Source organism: Schistocerca piceifrons, chromosome X (genome assembly GCF_021461385.2).
Source record: "Schistocerca piceifrons isolate TAMUIC-IGC-003096 chromosome X, iqSchPice1.1, whole genome shotgun sequence".
Lineage (NCBI taxonomy): Eukaryota > Metazoa > Arthropoda > Insecta > Orthoptera > Acrididae > Schistocerca > Schistocerca piceifrons.
In genome coordinates this window covers 292,211,319-292,238,310 of record NC_060149.1, presented here as the reverse complement: position 1 = coordinate 292,238,310, position 26,992 = coordinate 292,211,319, and the positions used below count along the sequence as shown (strand labels likewise).

General features: G+C 40.9%; 1 protein-coding gene across 1 annotated transcript in view; it reads left to right on the top strand.

Moving 5' to 3' along the window:
• Nucleotides 1–2,221: 2,221 nt before the first annotated feature.
• LOC124723201 overlaps nucleotides 2,222–26,992 on the top strand; it is a 63,450-nt gene continuing 38,679 nt past the window's right edge. Inside the window, exons 1-2 of the mRNA XM_047248394.1 lie at nucleotides 2,222–2,260; nucleotides 12,221–12,291. Of these exons, the coding sequence (XP_047104350.1) occupies nucleotides 2,237–2,260; nucleotides 12,221–12,291 (95 nt within the window). The 5' untranslated portion in view covers nucleotides 2,222–2,236. The remainder of the gene's footprint in view (nucleotides 2,261–12,220; nucleotides 12,292–26,992) is intronic.

Here is a 26,992-nt window from a genome sequence, read left to right as displayed (position 1 = left end):
ATAGGTGTGTGACAAGTGGCAGCTTGGGTCAGTCCGGGGAACATGCTTGGATACCATAAGTGGTAAGGTGACCACTCATGATTAGCAGGAAATCAGAGTTCGAGTCCTGGTCCAGCAAAAATTCTTATATGTAGCTTTATGAAGTACATCTTTCCCTAATAAAGTTAAATTGAATTTCAAGAATAAATTTCAACTTACAAAACTGTCAGTTTTTGCTCACACTTAATGTGGCCAACCGTAAATACACTTCCTGTTATTTTTCACCATATTTCATGAGGCTTCTAACACTCTCATGGGCACTACCAATAACAGGGAAAACCCTCTGTTTTTATTGCACATGCGGTGTCCAAAAAATGTGTGAGCGCGCGCGCGCGCGCACACACACACACACACACACACACACACACACCAGGCCGACCATTTGGGTTCCCAATGCTCCACCCCAGGGCCAGACGGTGTTCACATTCAGATGTTGCAATGTCATTTTCTTGTGGGCAAGCACTTTCTGCTTTATACGTATGACCACATTTGGGCAGAGGGCAAGTTTGCTCACAAATATGTCTGATGGACATAGGGGTCTGCTAAGTGTTCAACTGTGTTTCCATCCTGTTGGTTTGAGATGGCAAGGTTTCATGCAAAAATACACACTCAAAAAATCGGAAAGCAGTGCATCAAGTTATATAACTAACAATGGTGCACTACCTGAAGCTTGGATTCTTTACATCGTGTTCTAACCAAGTGATAAAACAAGGAGTGTGTATTTAATTGCAATTGTGCACACCTGTAGTAGTCTGAAAACAACTAACTGTCAGTAACGGTGGAAGTTTTCTGCATTGTAAGGCTAATTTTGAATTGTTAAGAGTCCAACTTCTAAAAAAAAAAAAAAAAAAAAAAAAAAAAAAATAAAAATAAAAAATAAAAATAAATAAATAAAGAAGTCCTAGGTAGACCTATGGGAGTGCTCTGACTTTGAGGGAAAGCAAAATTTGTACTGAGTATGTTGCTTGCTTAAGAGTTCTTCAGAATCCCCCAACCAACCCCATCTCCAACCGGCTGTAGCTCAGGCTTTGTCTGATGTCATTGTTGCTTTCCAAAGGCGAAAATACAGGTGAAAAGATTCTGATCCCCTATGCAGAAAAAAGAGCTGCTACAATTTTTAACATTAAAAGTGCCCTGCCAACAAAGACAGTTTGAAGACCAGTTTTCTGTGTGGTTTTGAAGGTTAGTGAGAAACTGATAGCAGCAGGTGTTGTTTACAAAGTATAACATAATTGTAACTATATTCCAAAACTTCCCTAATGCCCTTTGTAAATGTATAAGGGACAGTCAGCTGAAAACAAGACAAATGGAAAATTTAAGCTGACTATCTATTATTTCAAAAGCAATCACCAAAACTGATAATACATTTATCCCACTATGAGACAAGATGGTCATTTCCTTCATGGAAAAATGTAACCAGTTACCTACGAACCAGGATTGACATAGCATAGTTTAAACAACCCTGGCAACATGTCGGCAGTCATTATCCTGCAACAGAATGATGCTGTTCACAAACATTCTTGAGTACTTGGACTTCATGGGGCACTTCAATTTTTGTAGGGTGTCTACGTACCACTGTGCATTAATTGTGCCACTGTGTTCCAGAAAGTCAATGAGCATTTGGCCCTTGCAGTCAAAGAAAAAGTTAACCATGACTTTCTGGTAGCTGATATGCCTATTGTTTCAACTATGCTACAGAAGTTTTGCTGGGGAGCCCCTACATGTCCTCTGCACAGTCCCGATATCTCCCTGTGTGATTTCCATAACGTTGGAGGAATGAAGAAAAACATTTGTAGCCATCAATTTGCTTCTGACGAAGAGGTCCATGCATAGGTACAACAGTGGTTCTGTAGGCAACTACTAACATTTCTCCATGAAGGCACTGACCGACTTGTCTCACAGTGGGATAAATTTATTAACAGTTATTGTGATTAGTATTGAAGTAATAAACAGTTTATGTACTTTTTCCATCTATCTCATTTTCATTTGAGTTACACGTATAATTTGAATGGAATTTCAATTAAATACAAAGTTGCTGAATGTTGTTGGTTATTGTGGTCAGTGTTTCTTAACCTTCTCCAGAAGGATTTATGTTTCCATGCCTACTTTCTTCATTTCAGATGTCGCAGCACCTCAGAGAGCAGAAACTGCAGCAGTTACTGTGTCAGATGAATCTACTGGTTCCATTCCTCCATATATGACAGGAATTCCCCGTATGCAGGTGAAGTTCTTTTTTTTTATAAGGAAATAGTGCTGAAGGTTGTGTAACATGAGTTTGTTTCTAATATTTGTATTTGTTTTATTCATTTCCAGTATCGCATAGTAGTCTTGTTCTGCAACATTGGTGTGAATTGTAGTAGTTCAAATAAGAAACTTCATTGCTGTATGGTGTTTAAATATGTTTGAACAAGAACAGATAATTATGATGGCTCTCTGAGATCAAGATCCATTTCCCAATTTCTGACCTGACAGTGACAGACAATGTCATAATGGACCCTATTGCTATCTCCAACACTTTGGGCTGCCATTTTGCAGGGATTTTGAGCTCCTCCCACTATCATCCTGCCTTCCTCCATCGGAAATGAGCAGAGGACACTTGGGCAATACCCTTCTCTTCTCAGAATCATGAGTGCCACAATGTTGCCTATACTATGAGAGAGCTAGTTCGTGCTCTCGCTTCATCCCAATGCTCCACCCCAGGGCCAGACGGTGTTCACATTCAGATGTTGTGACGTCATTTTCTTGTGGGCAAGCACTTTCTGCTTTATACGTATGACCGCATTTGGGCAGAGGGCAAGTTTCCCAGATGCTGACATGAAGCCACTGTCATACTCATACCTAAGCCCGGTAAGGACAAACACCTACCTTTTAGCTATCGCCCCATTTTTCTCACCAGCTGTGTTTGCAAGGAGATGGAACATATGATTCGTGCCTGGCTGGTATGGTGGCTCGAGTGTCGCAACTTACTAACCACTGCCCAGTGTGAATTTCAAGCACTCCATTCAGCAGTTAACCATCTTATCACTTTGTCAAACCATATCATAAATGGTTTTCTGTATAAATCCCACACTGTAGCTGTGTTTTTCGATTTGGAGAGAGCCGACACCTGCTAAAGGATTGGTATCCTCAGTATTCTCTACAAATGGGACTTCCATGGCCACGTGCCCTGTTCCCTTCTGGAATTTTTAAAAGATTGAGTTTTCGAGGTACATGTGGATTCTGCCTTGTCAGACACCTTTATCCAGGAAAACGGTGTGCCTCGGTGTTCCGACCTGAGCGTCATCCTCTTTGCTCTCGCCTTTATCCCTATTATGGCCAGTCTCCTGCCTGGCATCTGCAGCTCCCTTTTCATTGACAATTTTGCCATCTATTGCAGTTCTCCATATACTTGTCTCATTGAATGGCATCTTCACCGATGTCTCGATCATCTTCACTCGTGGAGCATCAACAATGGCTTTCGTTTTTCCACTGACAAAACTTTTTGTATGAATTTCTGGTGGCACAATTGGTTTCTTCCACCGTCTTTACATCATTGCTCTTCTGTTCGTTGAAACTACGAAATTTCTGTGGCTCATGCTCGATAGGAAACTTTCTTGGCCCTCCCAATGTGTCTTGTCTGACAGCCCCCTGTATGGATCCCTCAATATCCTACGTGTCCTCAGTGGTACTTCCTGGGGAGCAGATTGAGCCACCCTCCTCCATTTGTACCTGTCCATTGTTGATTTGAAACTAGACTGTGGTTGTTTTGTTTATGCATCTGAACATCCATCCCTCTTATGCCATCTCAATTCTGTCCTCCATCGTGGCATCTGTTTGGCCACTGGTGCCTTTTACACTAGCTCAGTTGACAGTCTGTATGCAGTAGCTGCCGAACTACCGTGGTCCTACTGATATGACTTCTCCTCAGTAGATATGCACGACATTCATCTGCCATGCGTGGCCGCCCATCCTATGCCTCCTGGAGTTGGCTTTCAGCTCTTACTCCAGCAGCTTAACTTCACACTACCTGCAACGTTCACGGTTGGTGTGAACCCTTCACCATCTTGGCTTCATGTGGTGGCCTGTGTTCGCCTTGGCCTTCATTTGCGTCCTAAGAACACTACTCCAGCTTCACTCTATCGCCTTCAGTTTCAAGACCTTCGCATGGAACTTCGCGATAGTACCTTTGTGTACACAGATGTTTCTCAGACAGACCTTGGTGTTGGGTGTGCCTTTGTCATTGTCGCTGACATTTTTCGGTCTCAGCTTCCAGAACACTGCTCAGTATTTACAGCAGAGCTCTTCACCCTGTATCAGGCCATGCAGTACATCTGGTGACACAGGCTTTTCATTTGCATCAGCTGCTCCGACTTTCTCAGTTCCCTTCAAAGCCTCTCTCTGCTGTACATCGTCCATCTCTAAGTGCAATGGGTCCAGGATAGCTGTCACTTGCTCACTCTTGGTGGAACCACTGTGATGTTTATGTGGGTTCCTGGTCACGTCAATCTGACAGGAAACAAGGCTGCTGACGCTGCTGCCAAGGCTGCAGTCCTTGTACCTCAGCCCGCTAGTTCTTCCATTCCCTCCAACGATCTCTTTGTTGCCATCTATCAGCAGGTGGTATCAATTTGGCATCACCACTGGTCCTCCCTTCATGAGAACAAGCTCTGGGTTATTAAGCCTCGTCCTGTAGCTTGGACGACCACCTCTTGGCCCTCTCGCTGTTATGAGATCATTTTAGCTAGGTTGTGTATTGGGCTCTGTCTTTTTAGCCACCACCATTTCTTAAGTGGTGCTCTCCCACCACTTTGTGCTCATTGCATTCAACCTTTGATGTTCCGCCATTTCCTGGCGGAATGCCCTTTTTTTTAACCACTTGCACTCTCATTTGTGTTGACCGTCTGTGATCTCGGCCATTTTAGTGAATGACGCGCGGCCAGTCAATGGCATTTTACTTTTTATCCATCACATCAACATGGCGAAGACCATTTAATTATTAGTTCAGGACCTCCATTTCTCTATGGCGTATGTTATAGACCTTTCTCCTCATCCCTGTTTTTAGCTGTCCTCTCTTCCGTCAATTGGGATTAACATTTAGTCAATTTTAACTCCTCGCTTTGTCTTCGTGTTCTACAGTTCTGACATGGGCACGTATGACCCTAGATATTTTTGCGCTCTAAAACGAAAAAAAGAAACAAGAACAGATAATTAACTCAATGACAATGAGGAAATATTAATATTTCAAATAAGTTAAACAGCATTTTTTTTTTAAATTGTTCCACCAATGTATCAGATATCCTCTACATGCTATCATACATATATGGTGTTTCTTTCATAAAGTCCTTAGCTTTCATTGTTTGTCCCATTTTTGTAGTGATTTGTCTTCCTGTTCCTTGTAGAGTTACTGTTTACATATGCAATATTCTGTACACAAAAAAGGTATTAAAATATTGTACAACATGAAGTGTTCGATTCCAAGTAAGATTTGTTTTGATCTTATTGTCATATTCAACTCGTCAATTTTCTGCTTTCGTCATATCAGTGTCCATGTTCAGGTGATCATTACTGGTAATCACAGGTAGTAGTCCCTTGATGCTGTACCGACTGACAATGAAAGCACAAACATTACTAAGGAAGACTGAACAATTTGCTTTCAAGCAAGGGACGAAATCTCAAGCTGTTTCGTCACCTGAAATCAACTTGAATAACAGAACTTTTGTTATGAAGTGATGAAATATGATGAGATCTTCAGCAGAAAAATAAGTTGTTAACCTGTGTAGAAAAAGCTCTGAAAACTGCTGTAACAGTTCAAAACAGTCTAGTAACAAATACAAGCAATCACAATTTGCAGAGCACTATGGTGACAAACAGAATGGAACTGCAGCTCAGCTGGTGTGTTACTAGTTTTCACCGGTGGTTCAGGTTGTTAACAACTCACCTAAACGTCATATCGGCAATGCTATGTGAACTCATTTATAATGAACAGTATACAGTTGAGTAAACCTATGTTGCTGCTGTTACTTCTGTTTCTTGATACGGAGCTACAAAGATGCGGAATTTATTAATCCCACTGAGCAACATACATCTGTATCTACATCTATGTGTTTACTCTGCTACTCACAATGAAGTGCCAGGCAGAGGGTTCAGTGAATGACCTTCAAGCTGTCTCTCTACCGTTTCACTCTCGAATGGCATGCGGGAAAAACGAGCACTTAAATTTTTCTGTGCGAGACCTGATTTCTCTTATTTTATCATGATGATCGTTTCTCCCTATGTAGGTAGTTGCCAACATAACGTTTTCGCAATTGGAGGAGAAAACTGGTGATTGAAATTTCATGAGAAGATCCCATCACAACAAAAAATGCCTTTGTTTTAATGATTGCCACTCCAATTCACGTGTCTTGTCTGTGGCACTATCTCCCCTACTTCATGATAATACAAAACAAGCTGCCCTTCTTTGTACTTTTTTGATGTCGTCTGTCAGTTCCACGTGATGCGGATCGCACACCGCACAGCAATACTTCAGAAAAGGGCGGACAAGTGTGGTGTAAGCAGTCTTTTTAGTAGACCTGTTGCACTTTCTAGGTGTACTGCCAATGAATCGCAGTCTTTGGTTGGCTCTAGCCACAACATTATCTATGTGATCATTCCAATTTAGGGTGTGACTTCTGAATTTAGGGTATTTGTAATTGTAATTCCTAAGTATTTAGTTGAATTTACAGCCTTCAGATTTGTGTGACTTATCGAGTAATCGAAATTTAGCGGATTTGTTTAGTACTCATGTGAATAACTTCACAATTTTCTTTATTCAGGGTCAATTGCCACTTTTCACACCTTACAGATATATTATCTAAATCATTTTGCAATTTGTTTTGGTCATCTGATGACTTTACAAGATGGTAAAGGACGGCATCATCTGCAAACAAACTAAGGCGGCTCCTGAGATTGTCTCCTATGTCATTAATATAGATCAGGAACAATAGAGAGCCTATAACACTGTCTTGGGGAACGCCGGATATTATTTCCATTTTACTCACTGACTTTCCGTCTATTACTACGACTTTCCGTCTATTACTACGACTTGTGACCTTTCTGACTGGAAATCAGGAATCCGGTTGCACAACTGAGGCGATATTCCATAGGCACACAGTTTGGTTAGAAGACACTTGTGAGGTGTCAAAAGCCTTCTGGAAATCTAAAAATATGGAATCAATTTCTCATCCCTTGTCGATAGCACTCATTACTTCATAAGTATGTAGAGCTAGTTGTGTTTCGCAAAAACAATATTTTCTGAATGCGTGCTGACTATGTGTCAATAAATCGTTTTCTTCGAAATACTTCATAATTTTCGAATACAGTACATGTTCCAAAACCGTACCACAAACCGACGTTAGTGATATGAGCCTGTAATTCAATGGATTACTCCTACTTCCCTGTTTGAGTATTGGTGTGACTTCAGCAATTTTCCAGTCTTTAGGTACATATCTCTCTGTGAGTGAGTGGTTGTATGTAATTGCCAGATATGGAGCTATTGCATCAGCATACTCTGGGAGGAACCTGACTGCTATACAATCTGGACTGGAAGTCTTGCTTTTATTAAGTGATTTAAGCTGCTTTGTGACACCGAGGGTATCTATTTCTATGTTTCTCACCTTGGCAGTTGTTCTCGATTGAAGTTCAGGAATATTTACTTTGTCTTCTTTGGTGAAAGAGTTTCGGAAAATCATGTTTAATAGCTCTTTTTTAGTGGCACTGTCATCAGTGACTTCACCATTGTTATTGCGCAGTGAAGGTATTGATTGCGTCTTGCCACTGGTGTGCTTTATGTATGACCAGACTCTCTTTGGATTTTCTGCCACATTTCGAGACAGAGTTTCATTGCAGAAATTACTGAAAGCATCTCACATTGAAGCACGCTCTATATTTCGAACTTCTACAAAAGTTTGCCAATCTTGGTGATTTTGCGTTCTTTTAAATTTGGCATGCTTTTTTTCGCTGCTTCTGCAACAGCGATCTGACCCATTTTGTGTACCATGGGGGATCAGTACCATCACTTATTAATTTATGTGGTATATATCTCTCAATTGCTGTCGATACTGTCTCTTTGAAATCATTCCACAACTTTTCTATGCTTACATCATCAGATCTGAAGGAGTGCAAACTGTTTCTTAAAAAGGTGTTAAGAGATTTTTTTATCAGCTTTCTTAACTAGATATGCATTGTTTTTCTTTTTGATGGTTGTAGGAGCTATGGTATTCACCCTAGCAGCTACTGCTTTGTGGTTACTAATCCCTGTATTCATCATGATACTCACTATTTGTCCAGGATTATTTGTTGCTAACAGGTCAAGTACGCTTTCGCAACCATTTATGCTTTGAGTGGGCTCATGAACTAATTGTTCAAAAAACTTTTCTGAGAAAGCATGCAATACAATTTCGGATGACGTTTTATGCCTGCTGCTGGCTTTAAACGTATAATTTCTCCAGCATATTGAGGGTAGATTAAAGTCACCACTGACTATAATTGTATGTGTGGGGTACCTATTTGAAATGAGACTCAAGTTTTCTTTGAACCATTCAGCAACTGTATCTTCTGAGTCAGGGGGTCTGTAAAATGACACAATTAATAATTTAGTCCAATTATCAAGTATAGCCTCTACCCATACTACTTCACAGGAACTATATACTTCAGTTTCACTACAAGGCAAATTACGAGGGTGAGTCAAATGAAAACCTTAAATTTTTTAAAAATATTATTTATTGTGCAGAAGTGGTACAAAGCTGTATCACTTTTCAACATAATCCCCCCCACACTCAGTGCAAGTCCTCCAGCACTTACAAAGTGCATAAATTCCTTTAGAAAAAAATTCTTTTGGTAGTCCACACAACCATTCATGCACCGCGTGGCTTACCTCTTCATCAGAACAGAACTTCTTTCCTCCCATTACGTCTTTGAGTGGTCCAAACATGTGGAAATCACTTGGGGCAAGGTCTGTTAAGTATGGTGGATGAAGAAGACACTCAAAATGCAGGTCTGTGATTGTTGCAACTGTTGTACGGGCAATGTGGGGCCTTGCATTGTCATGTTGCAAAAGGACGCCTGCTGACAGCAATCTACGTCACTTTGATTTGATTGCACGCCGCAGATGATTTTTTAGGAGATCTGTGTACGATGCACTGGTGACTGTGGTCCCTCTAGGCATGTAATGCTCCAAAATGACCCCTTTTTTGTCCCAAAAGAATGTCCCTGCTGATGGTTCTGTTCGAAACTACTTTGGTTTTGCTGATGAGGAATGGCACCATTCCTTGCTTCCTCTCTTCATTTCCGGTTTGTGGAAGTGAACCCAGGTTTCGTCCCCAGTAATGATTCTTTCAAGGAAGCCATCAAACCTTCTCGTTCAAAGCACTGAAGAAGTTCTTCACAAGCATCAACACGTCATTCTCTCATTTCAGGAGTCAGCTGCCGTAGCACCCATCTTGCAGACACTTTGTGAAACTGGAGCACATCATGCACAGTGTGGTGTGCTGACCCATGACTAATCTGTAAACATGCTGCAATGTCATTCAGTGTCACTTGACGGTTTTCCTTCACTGTGGCTTCAACTGCTGCAATGTTTTGTGGAGTCACAACTCATTGTGCCTGACCTGCACGAGGAGCATCTTCCACTGAAGTCACACCATTTGCGAACTTCTTACTCCATTCGTAGACTTGCTGCTGTGACTAACATGCATCGCCGTACTGAACCTTCATTCATTGATGAATTTCAATAGGTTTCACACCTTCACTACACAAAAACCAAATAACAGAACACTGTTCTTCCCTGGTGCAAGTCGCAAATGGGACAGCCATCTTTATACTGATACTGCGATGGTATGTGTGCATCTGCACTATGTTGCCACCTACGGGCCATTCTGCACGTTGTTCGTAGCACACTTACCGACTTACAGGGTAACGGCGCGAAATTCCGATTTGTTATTACAAATTTAAGGTTTTCATTTGACTCACCCTCATACTTCTGACAGCAATAAATATTCCACCACCATTTGTATTTAATCTGTCCTTCCTGAACACTGTTAGATCATTAGAAAAAATTTCTGCTGAACTTATTTCCGGCTTTAGCCAGCTCTCTAAACCTATAACTATTTGAGTTTCAGTGCTTTCTATTAGGGTTTGGAGCTCTGGTTCTTTCCCAACACAGCTATGACAATTTACAACTATAATACTGATCGTTTCTACAACTAACTTGCTGTGTTTTACCTACCCCCTTTTAGGCGGACGCCCTTCCTGTGGTTCCCTGGTGCTCTCCAACCTAAAAAACTGACCAGTCCGTTGCACACAGCCCCCGCTACCCGTGTAGCCGATTCCTGTGTGTAGTGAACTCCTGACCTATTAAGCAGAATCCGGAATCCAACCACCTCGATGGCGCAAGTCAAGGAATCTGCAGCCTACATAGTCACAGAACTGCCTGAGCCTCTGATTCAGACCCTCCACTCAGCTCTGCACTAAAGGAACACAGTTGGTTCTGTCGACAATGCTGTGGGTGGTGAGCTCCACCTTAATATCTCGAGCAAAACTGGCAGTCTTTACCATTTCCGCTAGCCGCCCAAAACCGGAAAGAATCTCCTCTGATCTAAAGCGACATGTTCCATTGGTACTGACATGAGCCACCACCACCAGCAGCTGGCTGCACCCTGTACTCTTCACGGCATTCGGAAGCAGCTTTTCCACATCCGGACTGAAACCGCCTGGTATGCACAAGGAGTGCACACTGGCTTCCTTCCCCTCCTTGGTAGCCATGTTCCTAAGGGGACCTATTACCTGCCTAACGTTGGAGCTCCAAACTGCCAGCAAACCCACCCTCTGTGAACGCCCAGACCTTGCGAGTCGAGAAGCTTCCTCTGGAACAGGGTGAACGACTGCATCCAGCTCAGAGATATTGTCAGCCTCAGATAACGCGCGAAACCTGTTCGTCAAACGAACCGGGGAGACCATGCGATTGGCCCCTCAGAAAGTTTTTTGGTGCCTGCCAGACTTTGGAATAATATTCCACTCGACCACAGGTGAGGGGTCAACCTCAGTGCAGGCAGTACCTGGGGCGGCCACAGCAGTGAACTGATCGGGTGACACATGGGACGTGCTCGACGTCTCTCACATCCCCGCATCTGACCGCCCACAATGATCCCCTTGGCAGCAGCCTCAAGCTGTGAGCGAAGGGTCACCAACTCAGCTCGCATCTGTACACAGCAATCACAGTGTTTATCCATTACTGCAGGTGCTCTCGTTTGAAGCTTGTAAAAATATACAACAAATGAACGATGTACTCGGCTTATTAGCAGCAGGAATTCGAAGTGCTCTCTCACTAATGGTCTAAATGACACAGAGATACCCTAACCAAAACAAACAAAAGCCTGTTCGATCTGAGGGTCAATATAAGGGTCAGTAGCAACGGTGGCACGGTACGCTACACTGTTATTAAAATAAAAGCTTGTGCCTAGTAGGCACTCGAACGCGCAAGAAATTACAAAAATAATCTAGTAACTACACAGGTACCTGTAAATAAATAAGTCACTCCTGCTGGAAGCTCGTAAAAAATATACAACAAACACATGGTGTACTTGCCTTCTTAGCTTCAGGAACACGGGGTGCTCTGTCACTGACGGTCTATCTAGAGCAGTGATTAAGACAATGCACTAGCATTTGGAATGAGTGGGTTTAATGCCCCTTGTTTGACCATCCAGATTTACATTTTCTGTGAGTCTCCTTAATCCTTTAAAACAAATGTCTGGATTTCAGGAAATAATATTGCCACAGTACTCTTTAATATCTTAATCACAATTAGTTTAAAGGCTTAAATGTCATTATGAAGTGTTCATGCTTGTTGAAACAAGATGTAAGTTGTTGTATTATGTGGCATATATCAGAGTACAATCACATCTAACACATATTTCATCATTGGTCAGAAAATATATGGATGGATACTTTGAAAATGTCATGACATTTTTCCTTCTCTATCTTTGTGCAATTTGAGCTTGTGGTCAGTATCAGATGACCTTTGGTTTTGGTGTTTCATCGAACTCTAATCTTCCCTCTGTTATTTATCCACTAGGAATGTGAGTCACCATATTTTTAAGTTATACATTTAAATCAGCTGATTTATTAATCACAAATTGTTATTGAAATTGTGTTGGTGGTGTTTTTATAGGGTCCAGCAGCCAGTGAACCTCAAATTCTAAGAGAAGATGATAATATTGCCCTACAACGATTGCTTGAAAGGTGAGTTTAAAAGCTGCAACGCAAATTGTGCTCATTGGTTTGTTAGTAGAGTGAACTGCCCCTCTCTCTCTCTCTCTCTCTCTCTCTCTCTCTCTCTCTCTCTCTCTCTCCCCCTCTCCCTCTCCCTCTCCCTCTCCCTCTCCCTCTCCCTCTCCCTCTCCCTCTCCCTCTCTCTCTCCACCCCCATCTCCCTCCCCCTCTGCCCTGTGGGGGGTGGGGTGGGGGGGGGGGGGCATGTTTCAATTTTCTGCTTCTTATAAAGTAGAGCTCAGAAGTCGTGAAATTCGGTTTTGAAAAATGCCATCAATAACTTTAGTTCTTTCTATGATCACGTGTCTCCACATACGTCAGTGGAATGTGTTACATTAGATTTTTATTATCTGGGGGTGACTAATAGAAACATCTAATGGAGTGTTAATGTAAGCAAATGAGAGAAATTGGGGTCACACATTGTGAAAGTCACAGAAGACGTGTCAGCAATTTTTGTGAGTTTTCTGTTATGAGTAACAGTCAAACAAGCATCATTGGTAGCTTATTGAAAATTATGCCTACATTGGTATAAAAATTTTAACTTGCAAAAAACACCAAATTTCTGGTTGAAATATGCTATTAAATAGGAAAATGGTGTTCATTTAGTCTTGAAATTACAATTATTGAAGCTATCGTGATACATAATCATGTTCTTTAGCAAAATCTGTGGTAAGGAGAGAACCACTTCCTTCACTCAGTACAATTTAACAAGTGTTTTAATGCCTCCTTAGTGATATTAGAAAAGACAAAAAACTATAAAGAAATGGTAGAAGTATAATGAAGCGTAAGTGCAATAAAGTTGGACCGGTGACCTTGCTGGTTGGTCCCCACCTCAAATAAACCAAGCTATAAAGAAGATACTGCCATAAAAAAAATTTGCATCCTCAAGATAAATCACTTTGTGGCTGATCAGCTCTGACTGATCATTTGTGCCTGCTGGGGACTTAGATTTGCCTATTGTTCCACGTAAGATTCCATAATTATGACATACTGTTTCTGTGTGAATTAATTTCCCATTATGTAATTCATATATCTCTGGTATTTAACTATTATTCTGGACCATTCTACTGAAAATTCCTTCAAATAAAATTGGAGTGGGTACACTTATATCACTTCCTCAAACTTCTGATTTTGACAACAGGTGTTTGCAATGTGGACTCTGCTGTCCGTGCAAACATTTAATTTTAAAAATGTTTGTAACCTGTGAAGAGTTCTTCAGTAATTGCAGTGCAGTTAGGCCAGAAACAGGTAAATTAATTGTGCAACTGTAAGATGGGAGGTTATTTTGCTGTTATGCAATTCTGAATTTAATATTTCTGTCATAGAACACAAGTTGTGTGTTGTAAGCTGTCTATTTTAATAAAAAAAAAAGCAGTCTGAAAACTATTTGAGTGACACTCAGTTTATAAATACATTACACTTTCAAATCAGTAAAGCAACTGTGTGTTAAGGCACACATTGCTTAAACATATATTTCTGTCTTTTCCGTACAAAAAGTGAAATATGCACTCACTATACAGCTATGCAGTATTGTGACCTTCAGTAATGGTGTTCATGTGGAACAGCTTTCTGGGACAGGAAATTTACAAAAAGTTTGGGGAAACAAAGATGAGTGTCATGTGAACATAACCTAACATAACCTAACCTAACCTATCCTATCCTAACCTACCAGCTTCATACGTGTTAAACAGATTAATCTGACAGTATATGTTCCCAAATTAAATGTTAACCAGGGTAAGGGTGTATATGCTTGTGTAGATACTTTACTGTGGTTGTGTAGCTACTTTACTATGGTTGTGTAGCTACTTTACTATGGTGTAGCTACTTTACTATGCTTCTGTAGCACTTTACTGTCACAGTAAAAAGCTGTATTAGAAAGCCCATTGAGTGGAAAACCCCTTGGGTGTACAGCCATACTGTGCATTGTTTAAGTTTATTGGATCAGAATGCCTCTAAGTTGCTGCCACTGTAATTTAGTAGATATCTACCACTACTCCTTCCCACATAGGAAGTGTGATAAAAAAGAAATGGAAATTCTTTACAGGCTTTATACATCTGATTTTCAAAACATTTTTATATATAGTTTGTACACATGTTTCTTATGTGTGCTTGCATTTTCAGCTGTTTGGAATGTTTGGTTTATTGTTGACAGTCGAAAAGGTTATACATCTTTTAGAGTGCTCAGTGAATTTTATGTACTAAAAAGATGGACCAAAGAATTTGCTTTAAATTTTGCTTGGAAAATGGAATAAAGTGCAGCACTGTATTTGAAGTGTTGACGGTGGTGTTTGGCTAATTTACTATTAGTAAGATGAGAGTTTACAAGTGATACAAACATTTCAAAGAGGGGGAGAAGATGTTGAAGACACATCCTGGATGCTCTAGCACACCAGTTACTGATGAAAATGTGGAAGTAGTAAAGAAAACTGTTCTGGAAAATAACTGAATCACCATCAGAGATATTGCTGATGATGTGAGCATATTTTTTGGCTCATGCCAAGCAGTATTTTTGGATGTTTTGGGCATGAAACGTGTGGCAGTGAAGTTTTTTTCGAAATTGTTGAACTTTGACCAAAAACAACATTGTGGAGACATTGCTTGGGAATTGCTAAATGAAGTCATTGGTGATCCAGAAATTCTAAAGGCGGTTATAACAGGTGACAAAACATGGGTATATGGGTATGACGTTGAAACCAAGGCCCAGCCGTCCCAATGGAAACTGCCTGAAGAACCAATACCAAAAAATTTGACCACTTCGATCACATTTGAAGATTCTTCTCACTGTTTCCTTTGATTACAATGGGATAGTGCATCATGATCATGAGTTCCTGCATATAGTCATAAAAAAATACTACTTAGAAGTTATGTGCCATTTGCGTGAAGCAATCCAAAGAAAAACCAGAATTGTGGCAAAACCACTAAGGGAAATTGCATCACAATAATGCTCCCACTGACACCTCAATGCTTGTTCGTGATTTTTTGGGTAGCTCAGTTGGTAGAGCACTTGGCCACAAAAGGCAAAGGCCCATGGTTCAGGACCTGGTGTGGCACACAGCTTTAATCAGCTGGGAAATTATAATTTTGTAATAAAAAGAAAAGTTGATGAACTTTGATAATATAAAACTGTTATGTTGGTCCGGCCACTGTATTTGCTGAACATGGCCCCCTGCAATTTCTTTCTATTCCTAACGCTGAAGAGAACTATGAAAAGACATTGTTTTGCCACCACTGATGAAATGAAAACAGAATTCCTAAAGGAGCTGAACACCGTAATGAAAAGTAAGTTCCAGAAGTGCTTCCAAGATTGGAAAAAAGCTGGCACATGTGTATTATATATGAAGGGGACAAAGTTGATGTTGATAAATAAATAAAGATGCTTCAAGAAAAACAAAAATTCCCATTACTTTTTGGTCATACCTCATATAAGCAGCTGTACAGTAGGGCTTTCCGTGTAGACATCACTTATTGAACATTGTTTTTGACCCTATGAAAGTGCAAAAAACTACCAGAAGATATAATATTTGGAGACACCTTGGTATTGGGATTTTCCGTCGTCATTGTTAGGTTCTTCTTTCCACTTGATTTTAGTTACCAGCTTGATTATGTAGTTGCAGAATGTTTACAAACAAATTAATCCCTCATGATTCTGTTTTAAAAGTACTTGCCTTTGGTGAAACAATTTACTTGCTAGTGTGTCATGCATTTCTCTTTACTCATAAAAAATTTTCAGGTTCTTGCACTTTTTTAGATTCTCTCCAGAGGATACTATTTTGTTGAGGTTTAACTCTGCTTACAATGTTTCTACATCTACACTACATGAATACTCTGCAATTCACATTTAAGTGCTTGGCAGAGGGTTCATCGAACCACAATCATACTATCTCTCTACCGTTCCACTCTCGAACAGCGCGCGGGAAGAACGAACACCTAAACCTTTCTGTTCGAGCTCTGATTTCTCTTATTTTATTTTGATGATCATTCCTACCTATGTAGGTTGGGCTCAACAAAATATTTTCTAATTTGTTTGAACTAACTGCGTAACAGAAACACTGTCAAAATATTAGTGAATTTTCTGTGCTAATTCTTTGAAAAGAAACTAAATTGCTTGCAACACATGAGAGATCCGAAGGCAAGACATTTCTACATTTTGACATCTTAAAATATCTGTACACAATTCTGCAAGGCCACTGAGGTTTCTCAACTGGTCAGTGCACGCATGATGGTGTTTCTCATGAGGAGACATTGTGGTGGGCACAACTTCTTTTTCACTTCAATTTTAGGAGTAAGTGTTACACTGATTCCTTAATTAACAAATATTGTATTCACAGTGAATTTTCATTCCTCAGCAGTGTGTGTGCTGATATGAACCTTCCTGACAGATAAAAATGTGTGCCAAACAATGACTTTAACCTGGGTTCCTTGCCTTTTGTGGACAAGTGTTCTGCCAGGAAGTAAGTGAAAGTCTCAGGTTTGAGTCCCAGTCCAGCGCACTGTTTTAGTTCGCCAGGTCGTTTCATATTGGTGCACACTCTGCTGCAGCATAAAAATTCATTCTGGAAACCACCCCCAGGCTGTTGCTAATGCATGTCTCAACAATATCCTTTCTACCAGGAGTGCTAGTCCTGCGAGTTTCATAGGAGAACTTCTGTGAAGTTTGGAGGGTAGGAGTTGAGGTACTGATGGAAGTTAAGCTGTGAGGATGGATCATGAGTTGTTTTCGGGTAGCTCAGTTGGTAGAGCACTTGGCCACGAAAGCAAATGCCCATGGTTCAGGTCCTGGTGTGGCACACAGTTTCAATCTGCTGGGGATTATTGTATAACAATTTTGTAATAAAAAGAAAAGTTGATGAACTTTAATAATATAACATTCAAAGAAAAGTTAAAAAAGATATTGCATCTACTGACAATCAGCCCAACCACCTCACGATAACATGGCCAGAATGCAATGCACATAGCTATGGATGGCTCTGTTAAAAATCTCAACACGTTTTATATTTAACAGTGTGTGGAATTTTCCAGAGTAAATTTTTTGAAGCGTTTTTGACAATTGCGATGTATTGCTTTAAGAAATTGATGTCCGCACACTGACTACCAAATCCTTGGAGTATGAAGACTTTGGAAGAGTGCCAGTCCATAAGACCAACTTGTCAGTGAGGATTTCAGACTGTAGATCAAGCTGCTTCATCTTTGCCCCATGGGGGCACAAGCACCTGCAAATGCCTGTCAGCTCGCCTGTGATGAGATGTAGGTATTATGGCCTAGGTTGCCCTATCATGCTCATCCAGCATAGTACTGCATGTAAGGTGTGGCCTGGCCATCTGTGCAATGGCTGTTTGCAAACTGCTGTCTGTGAGCTAGAAAAGTCTGCCATGATGCTGCTCACTCTGAGGATATTAGGCTGACAACACTCGTATAGGGCCAGTGCTATACTCAGCCTCTGGTTGAGGCTGTTGAACTGCCACTTGCCTTCATGATATGTTGTTCATAATGACATTTTATCTGTCCTACAACCACCAGTGTGTTACACTGTTGGTTGTTGGATGCCTTGCATGGCACTATGGCTGAGTAATTTTATATTAATTAAAATAAAAAATAATATCGTACTCCAACAGGTAGTTTTGAATTTGTCTTTTTAATTTGTATTAACCTTTGCAATTATATAGTCTATACCTATGGATAAAAGCAGAAGACTGCTGTTTTTATTTTCTGTCAAGGTACACACATGAAATGCACGCACCGTCTTTGGTGGAGAACTAAATTTGCTTAGAAGACAGCACTGTACACAAGAAGTAGTCCTTCATAAGGGTTCTTTATTTTCTCTGAGTCATTGCAGTCTCAAACTATTCTATGCAGTGTTCCCTTAAATTTCAGGCAAGCTGCTTGATGTCAGTAACTTGCTGCCACAATAGTTCAGCACACATTCTTCTGGTCATCTTCAGGTACATACATGTGGCAGCAGGTTATTGACACCCGGCAGTTCACCCGAAATTTTATGGAATACCGGAGAAGTTTAAAATTTTATGTTCCATACATGTACATAGGAGTGAAGCAGATCCTAGATATTCACAGTGACTTTCTCCTTCTACAAAGACAGAAGACAGAGGGGGAGGGGGGGGGGGGGTTGTATTGTGCTGGGTAGTGTGGTGGATGGAAATTCAGGAAAATGTGTTAGCAGATGCACCACCTGTCTAAGCTTTTAATCAGGATATGACAGTGAGCTCTACCCATGCAATTCATGATTTCACAGTCAAGGTAGTGTACCATATGTATATAGGAGGGAAAGTGACTTAGATTGCAGGATAAAAGGATGCATGGTGATATCTACCAATTGGCTCCTCCCAACTTCATTCTAATCACTCAGATGGCGTGATGTAAGTCGAACCACATTTAAATATGATGATGATGATGATGATGATGATGATGATGATGACATATGCATTCTCTCTCCAAGAAGAGAATTCACCAGTTAGCAGTAGGGCTGTGGTATGCAAACTACAGTGTGCAACATTTTTTCAGTTTATTTACAGTAGTTCTATAAATTTGTGATCTGTATACAATCTTTTTTTTAAAAGTTGGTTTTTGTTATAGACACATTGCACTATACATTGTGAGCTTTTGTCCATCATCTGGTGCTCCATTATATCTACACTACTGCCCATTAAAATTGCTACACCACGAAGATGACGTGCTACAGACGCAAAATTTAACCGACAGGAAGAAGATGCTGTGATATGCAAATGATTAGCTTTTCAGAGCATTCACACAAGGTTGGCATCGGTGGTGACACCTAAAACGTGCTGACATGAGGAAAGTTTCCAACCAATTTCTCATACACAAACAGCAGTTGACCGGCGTTGCCAGGTGAAATGTTGTTGTGATGCCTCGTGTAAGGAGGAGAAATGTGTACCATCATGTTTCCTACTTTGATAAAGGTCGTGTTGTAGCCTATTGCGATTGCAGTTTATCGTATCGCGACATTGCTGCTCGCGTTGGTCGAGATCCAATGACTGTTAGCAGAATATGGAATCGGTGTGGTCAGAAGGGTAATATGGAACATCGTGCTGGATCCCAATGGCCTCGTATCACTAGCAGTTGAGATGACAGGCATCTTATCTGCATGGCTGTAACGGATCGTGCAGCCAAGTCTCGATCCCTGAGTCAACAGATGGGCACGTTTGCAGGACAACAACCATCAGCACGAACAGTTCGACGACGTTTGCAGCAGCATGGACTATCAGCTCGGAGACGTTGGCTGCGGTTACCCTTGACGCTGCATCGCAGACAGGAGCGCTTGCAATGGTGTACTCAACGATTAATGTAGGTGCACGAATGGCAAAACGTCATTTTTCTCGGATGAATCAAAGTTCTATTTACAGCATCGTGATGGTCACATCTGTGTTTGGTGACATCACGGTGAACGCACATTGGAAGTGTGTATTCAACATCACCATACTGGCATATTGCCCGGCGTGATGGTATGGGGTGCCATTGGTTACACCTCTTGTTTGCATTGACAGCACTTTGAACAGTGGACGTTACATTTCAGATGTGTTACGACCTGTGGCTCTATCCTTCATTTGATCCCTGCGAAACCCTACATTTCAGCAGGATAATGCACGACCACATGTTGCAGGTCCTGTACGGGCCTTTCTGGGTACAGAAAACGTTCGATGGTGCCCTGGCCAGCACATTCTCCAGATTTCTCACCAATTGAAAACATCTGGTCAATGGTGGCCAAGCAACTGTCTCATCACAGTACGCCAGTCACTACTCTTGATGAACTGTGGTATCATGTTGAAGCTGTATAGGCAGCAAGTACTGGTACACACCATCCAAACTCTGTTTGACTCAATGCCCAGGCGCATCAAGGCCATTATTACGGCCAAAGGTGGTTGTTCTGGGTACTGATTTCTCAGGATCTATGCACCCAAATTGTGTGAAAATGTAATCTCATGTCAGTTCTAGTATAATATATTCGTCCAATGAATGCCTATTTATCATCTGCATTTCTTCGTGGTGTAGCAATTTTAATGGCCAGTAGTGTAGATATGTCTTGACAACTGGCACAAGACTGGCAAAAAAGAAAAGTGGTGGCTGCCATTCGGGCAAGTCTGAATGGCGTGGCAGCTAGAGAAACGAAGTCCTCAGCACCACAGTACCAGGAAGAGAGGATGATGTTCACAGTCACCAGGCACGCGGCAGAGAAAGCATTTTTGGCCGACGGGTGACAGGGTACCTCTAGCACAGCCACAAGATTTCCTCTGCCCTGATTGGCCTGGAGCCGAGAAAACCATGGGGGTTGCATGGAAAGTTCCGAAGCGTGGCCTGATCAGCTTTGTCTAAGCGGCGTTACTTCGTCAGCACACGTGGGAGGCGTGTGATTGAGATTGCCCACCTCGGTGCTGACTTGCTGCCGCCAGACCATGGGACGAGAAAATTACAGGCGGCTGGAGCTACTGGCTAATACTTGACCATTACAAGAAAATGAAATAAACCTTTTGAAAGAAAATAAAGATAGACTCCCCTACTATCTGGCTCAACCTTACACTCCTCCCCCTTCTGTGGGTGCGGAAAAGTATGTGATTTCGCTCTACGCGATTGTTATTTAAATGTTGGAAATTTTAGTTTGCAAAAAGAAAATGACATTCTTTGATTGTTAAAGGTTCCCACGAAAGACGGCAGGGGTATTAAACTACGGATGGGTGTAGAGACTTTGAAGACCTCTTAGGGGGTCACAAAGGGTGTTACACACTTCAAGAATATTGTGTTTACACAAGTACAAGGAATAAATATTGTAAAACATCAGAACAAAATTACATCAGTTAACAAGTGTGAATAAAACACATTGAAAGGTAATAGTCTGAATCAGGAGCCTTTGTTTCTTAAATGAATTTAAAAGCATATACGTATCACCACTGAAGTTACAGGCAAGGCTGAGTGTGTGACACAGCGCGCTGCGTTATCCTCGGCACACCAGTTTTCACATTAGTTAATAACACAGTTGAACTCTTAAAACTAAAGGATGGCACATGCCTTGATAGGCTTCTCTTTCGAATTGTGGGCAATATTCGCCAGAAGGCTGGGGCTCTGGAACTATTGGAGGGGACGGTCATAACCATTTGCAAGATCCCTTTTTATACAATAGCCATATCAGTACAATAATAAAAATAGCAGTGACCGGGGTTACTGTAACACTTGGTATAATAGTTGTATGTAGATTAGTGGCTGACTGCCATTCACTTAAATGTGCTAAAAGGTAATCGTAAGAAATTTATCCTCTCTCTCATTTTAAAAGGACATCGATTAACGTTAAAAGGTGATCATTCGATATATTAGATAGAACAGGTAATTTAGTTGACAAAGGAACCATGAATGAACTTTCAGGTGGAAAATTGCAGAGGGTGCCTTCATTATTCAATGAACATCAAGAGGGGAACATAGTAACTTGACACAAGAGCCGGAGGGGATTGATTGCCCGCTGGTTTATCTAACGAACAAGATGTACGGCCTAAACCTTTTGACCTGTGGGAGTTATTTATTCTGTTTACATTACCTACAGTAGGGAGGCATGTGTCATGTCCCTCCAAATAAGCATTCAAACATAAATTAAATAAAGCATGATTAAATCTTAAGTTACTCTTCCAAAATAGTTTCTTATCTAGAACATTATTAGTAAACACTTAAATAATGGGCAATACTTGGGAACCTACTCTGGCATAATTGAAATCACACAAAATAAATAGCTATCTTCATAACTCTGGCAACAAATTAACACATGGAAACATTAGGCTCATTGACACAAACACTAAATTACTGGTGCTGGCAAAACTAGGGGATTGCCTTGGTAAATAATTGATAATAAAACATAGACAAAATGAATACTTAAAATAGTATATAGACGTAAGTAATTGGCAACCCATCACAGTGACACATGTAGTGGCAAAACCGCGATAGAAGCAAAAGTACAAAATACAATCTCCCTTACACAAAACTCCCATATTCTCCAGTTATATTTTGTAGCAAAATAAGTATTCTCTAGTATTCTCTTTATGCTATTGTTTATATCTCCATACTGATTGATATGTCTTTGGTATGTCTACCTACATGAATGCTGTGTGCCAATGTTATTAGTAATGCTGTATAATAGTACAGTGTCAAGTTAATTCCTCCTTTAGCAATGTTTTAGTTTAAAGTGTTTTCACGTCTCCTTCAGTTTTCAGATCGATAATTGCCGTTACCCTCCTTGATATTATTAAACGTTAACCTCTTTTTTATGATATCTCCTGCTTTAATTTGTACTCCTTGTCTCGTAACTACATAATGTTGGTTGTTGGCAGCCTCCTAACCAATTGAGCTGAGTTATAATTGTCGTTTCTTATGTTGACTCTCTCACCTGCCTGCTCCCTAATACTCGTTGACGACGGTTCATCGATACTGGTTGCCTCTCGATGACATCTACATAACTTGCCTGTCAGCGTTTTTGTTTTTGAATAAAATCAGAGTCCATTTGCCATTTGTAGAGTGTGTAGGAGGGAAGGTAATTTCCTTAGTGTTGAAAATGAGCGTAAAGTTATACAAAATATTCGTCTTATAGTGGTTAATAATTCTATGTTGAGAATCAGTGCTGCTTGAGGCTCTAGGGTGCAGCAGGTGTCGCACTCGCAAGATTGCAGAGTGCTGACATTGTGGATGTGGCTGGATCTAACTGGTGCGGGAGCAACGCTGGCATGCGCGGCGTAGGGGCCCGTCCTATGGGCAGGACGTCGAGCGCTAAATAACTCCAGAATAATTCTCTGTGAAAGGCGGGTTCAGTGATTGTGACTACCAATGTAACTTGTATACCTAATCTTGTAGATAGAGGCATAAATGACTTCTCAAGTAACTCTTTGCAGGTCATGTGTTCGATGCTAGTAGGAACTGTCTCTTTCCCAACTGAAGTGTGTGACAGTTTTATATTTTAGTTTGACTATTACTCTGTTGAAAGTTACTTGTATGGTGTTCAATTGGAGCTTTTATCGCTCCCTTCTTTACAACTCCTGATTAGTACATACATAAAACACTCTCAGTGATACTTTTGCAACAGATTAAAGATTTACTTCAGCAGCAGCAGCAGCAGCAGCAGTAGTAGTAATAGTAGTATTAGCGAAGGTTAAAATGGTCTCATATAAGGTGTAGATGTTTCGTGTACTTCTTGCTTTTGCTAGCGTTTATCATAGCGATCGTTGTATACTGCACTAGGTGACACAGCTTAGATGCTTCGGGAATGCAGGAGTGTGTGCTTTCTTAGCAGTTGTTTCTCTTGCCTGTGCTGGATACAAAACAGATGGCTGGGCTTCATCCCAACAGGGGGTGGGGCGGGGGCGGTGATGGAGAGCAGAAAAGGGCCTCTGTATGTGGAGGCAGGGTAGCTTTCCTTGCTACACGCTGAGTTACATTCCTCTGGGCAGTTACTAAATTTCTTCCAGGCTTACTTTGTCATTCACGACATTTATTAATGGAGGGTCTTCTTTTTAAGGGACGCAGACAACTCAATCGTTAAAATTCACAGAACTGTCACGATTAATTTACTCACTTGGACACTCTGTTCTTCTAAAATGTACGTAGTTGATAGATTTTATATTTCTGCATGAACTGTGATGACGACTTGACTCTCTTAAATATCGTTTACTTGAAACTCGGAGCTAATCACTTCTGGAATTAGCAGTGGGGTATGTAGTTAGGACTCTTATTCTGGATTGGTATTAACTTGGTTTTTACTGTACTTTATTTTACGATGGCATTTCAAACTCGATCCTTTTGGCTGACATGTTTCCCACACAGCGGTCACTTTACGGAATAAATACCACGGCAAGGGTCAGCTTCCTTGACGCCATATAGCTCTGTTTATTAGCCATGAGAGTGGCAATACAACATAGCTAGAGACCAATTTGAGACCCCAACGTCTCCTATTTTAGTGGATTAAGTGATGTTTACAAAAACAAAAAAAACTTTTTTCCCATACTGAAAATTCAAATAAGTGACATGAATAGATTTCTGGCCTAGAGTAAAACTAGTAGAATCTGTAAGGCAATATTAGGCTGGTGAGTTTATTTTTATAACTATCTTCTTCGGGTCTGTTGGTTACATTGCAACCATATGGTGGAAGGTGCGGAAGTGTAACATGGGGGCTTACTCCACCACGGCAGACACACGTGGCCTGTGGGGAGGAGGGAGCGCATCACAAGGCAGTGGGGAGGGGTGGAATCCTAATGTCCGCTTGCTTGGCGGGGAGGGCAAGACTTGCAGTTTGTAAACAAACTGCGTGCATCTATCTTGCCTGGCATTATGAAAACTTACCTTGTCGTCTCTCCAGCGGCATATTAAGAAACGATATAATAGCACTTAGGGAGGGCTCCTTTTACTTTTAAAGTAACATATTTGATGTTTAACTTGAACATATGTATTCTTGTTAATTGAAGACACTGACCCTCAAGCCTGATATTCGAATTGTTTTTTTTTTCCCCTTTTTAACATTGTTATTATGTGTGTCTGAGCTCTTGGCATAAACATACACGTAATGTGGTGTATCCCAAACTGTAATTAGAGGGCGGCAGGTTGTCAATGATCTTGTGCTAATGGCAGTTACAAATACATGCTAATAACATGCTTTTATGGCAAAGCTTTAACAGCTGTTCCTGTTCACCGTTCACTAAACCAACATGTGAAGTGTCATTCCATTTGACATATAAAAGATTAATTGATTCTTACTTTGTGTATTCTACTGACAAGACCAACTTTTCCCCTTAATTCCATTACTAATGAGTGATTGTGTTTCCATCTCTTTACCGCTACAATGGCGTTACTGGAGACTCCAATCCCTTCCCATTAACATATGACTCCTAACTTCTATTACAAATGGTTGCCAATACTTATGAATACTTACAAATAACATGCACAACTTAAATGAATACATTGCAATTACTGCAGTTTCCCATCAGTTAATTTTTTTTGCTTCACTAAAGACTCTTCAAATTAAATACATGGCATGCTGGACCTAGTACCTGGATCAGAATACATAGGGGAGTTTTGACCTTAGAGCATATCTGGGTCACGCTATAGGCGGTTGCACTACTTTCTTTCATGTCCTCTTGGCTGGAGCTACTTGTGTAACAGGCTCTGCTTCACTGTCAAGTGGAGGTGGCTCAGAACCCTTATGCAACTTTAACTTGTCAAAATGAACGATCACTTTCCATGCTGCTAACTGAATTTCAGCATTTATCGGTGAAGTAAGCTGCATGATGGGTTATGGACCTTCATACATAGGAGTAAACTTATTTGTCCTTCCCTTCTTAACTACTGGATTGCCCAACATCACTAAATCTCCTACCTTGTACTCGGGCATTATTGCTCTCTCATTACTCCTTGTTAAGTGACAAACTGCAGCTTTTGCATTGTTTCCTCTTACTTACTTCCAAATAGCTTTTAAACGTCGCACCAAAGCTTTCACGTCCGTGAATATAATACCTGGGAGCAGTTTGTCAATTTCAGAAGGTGAATTCATGGGTCAGCCATATGCTGCCTCATCGGGGGAGTACCCAGTGGCCTCATGGACATGGCTATTATATGTTGACGTGATGTATTGGACGTACTTGTCCCAATCAGAATGGTTTTTATTGACATAATAAGAAAGCATAAGCGTAACTGTGTGGTGGACTCGCTCTAATTGTCTGTTAGCCTTAGAGTGAAACGGGGTCGTTCTCCACTTTTTGATTTGCAGTAGTCGATAAACTTCTGTAAATAATGCTGAAATAAAGTTCATGCCTTGATCTGTAGGTACAGCTTCAGGACTTCCGTATGGTAACACCAAGTGGGTGACAAATGCTTGAGCTATGGTTTCTGCTGACATGTCCAGTATGGGGACAAGAATTAGGAATCTGGAAAAATGATCTATAATTGACAATATGTATCTGTTATCCTGAGGACTCAAAGGGAAAGGACCGACAATATCTGCTGCTATTAAGACGCGGGAGCAAGTGGCTTCTGGCACTTATTGTAAAGGTACCTACGTTCGAGGTGGCAATGACCTTCTAACACAGGGCAAACAATTTTGCCTATACTTTTGCACATCGCACCATCTGCCTTTCCAGAAATAATGGGTGGCTATTTGACAATTGGTGGCACAAAGACCATTATGACACGCTTGCAGGCTATCATGACATTGTGCTATTACCTTAGGACGTAATTCTTTCGGGATTAATACTCGTTTACCCAGTGGGGTTTTTCGATACAAAATTCCGGGCAAAGTTTCATATGTCTGGCATTCAACATCTCTTTGCTGCGCTTCCCTCAATTCTTCAATAGAAATATCATTGGCAATGATTACTCTAACCTTCTGGCTTAACTCATTGGCGTTTTGATGCAACTTGTCTGGCTTATGTTTTACCTCGTATTCAAATTCGTTCAGTTTTAAAGCCCAATGAGCTAACCTGCTGCTGGGATCTTTCAAACTTAACATCCACTGTAATGCGACGTGACCCGTGATGACAATAAACTTCCTCCCATACAAATAGCGTTGAAAGTAGGTTACATCAAAATGAGTGCTAAAAGTTCCTTCTCAGTTGTACTGTAATTCAATTCCGCGTTGTTAAGCTGTAAAGATGCATAACCAATTGGTTGTTCCTCTCCATCGATT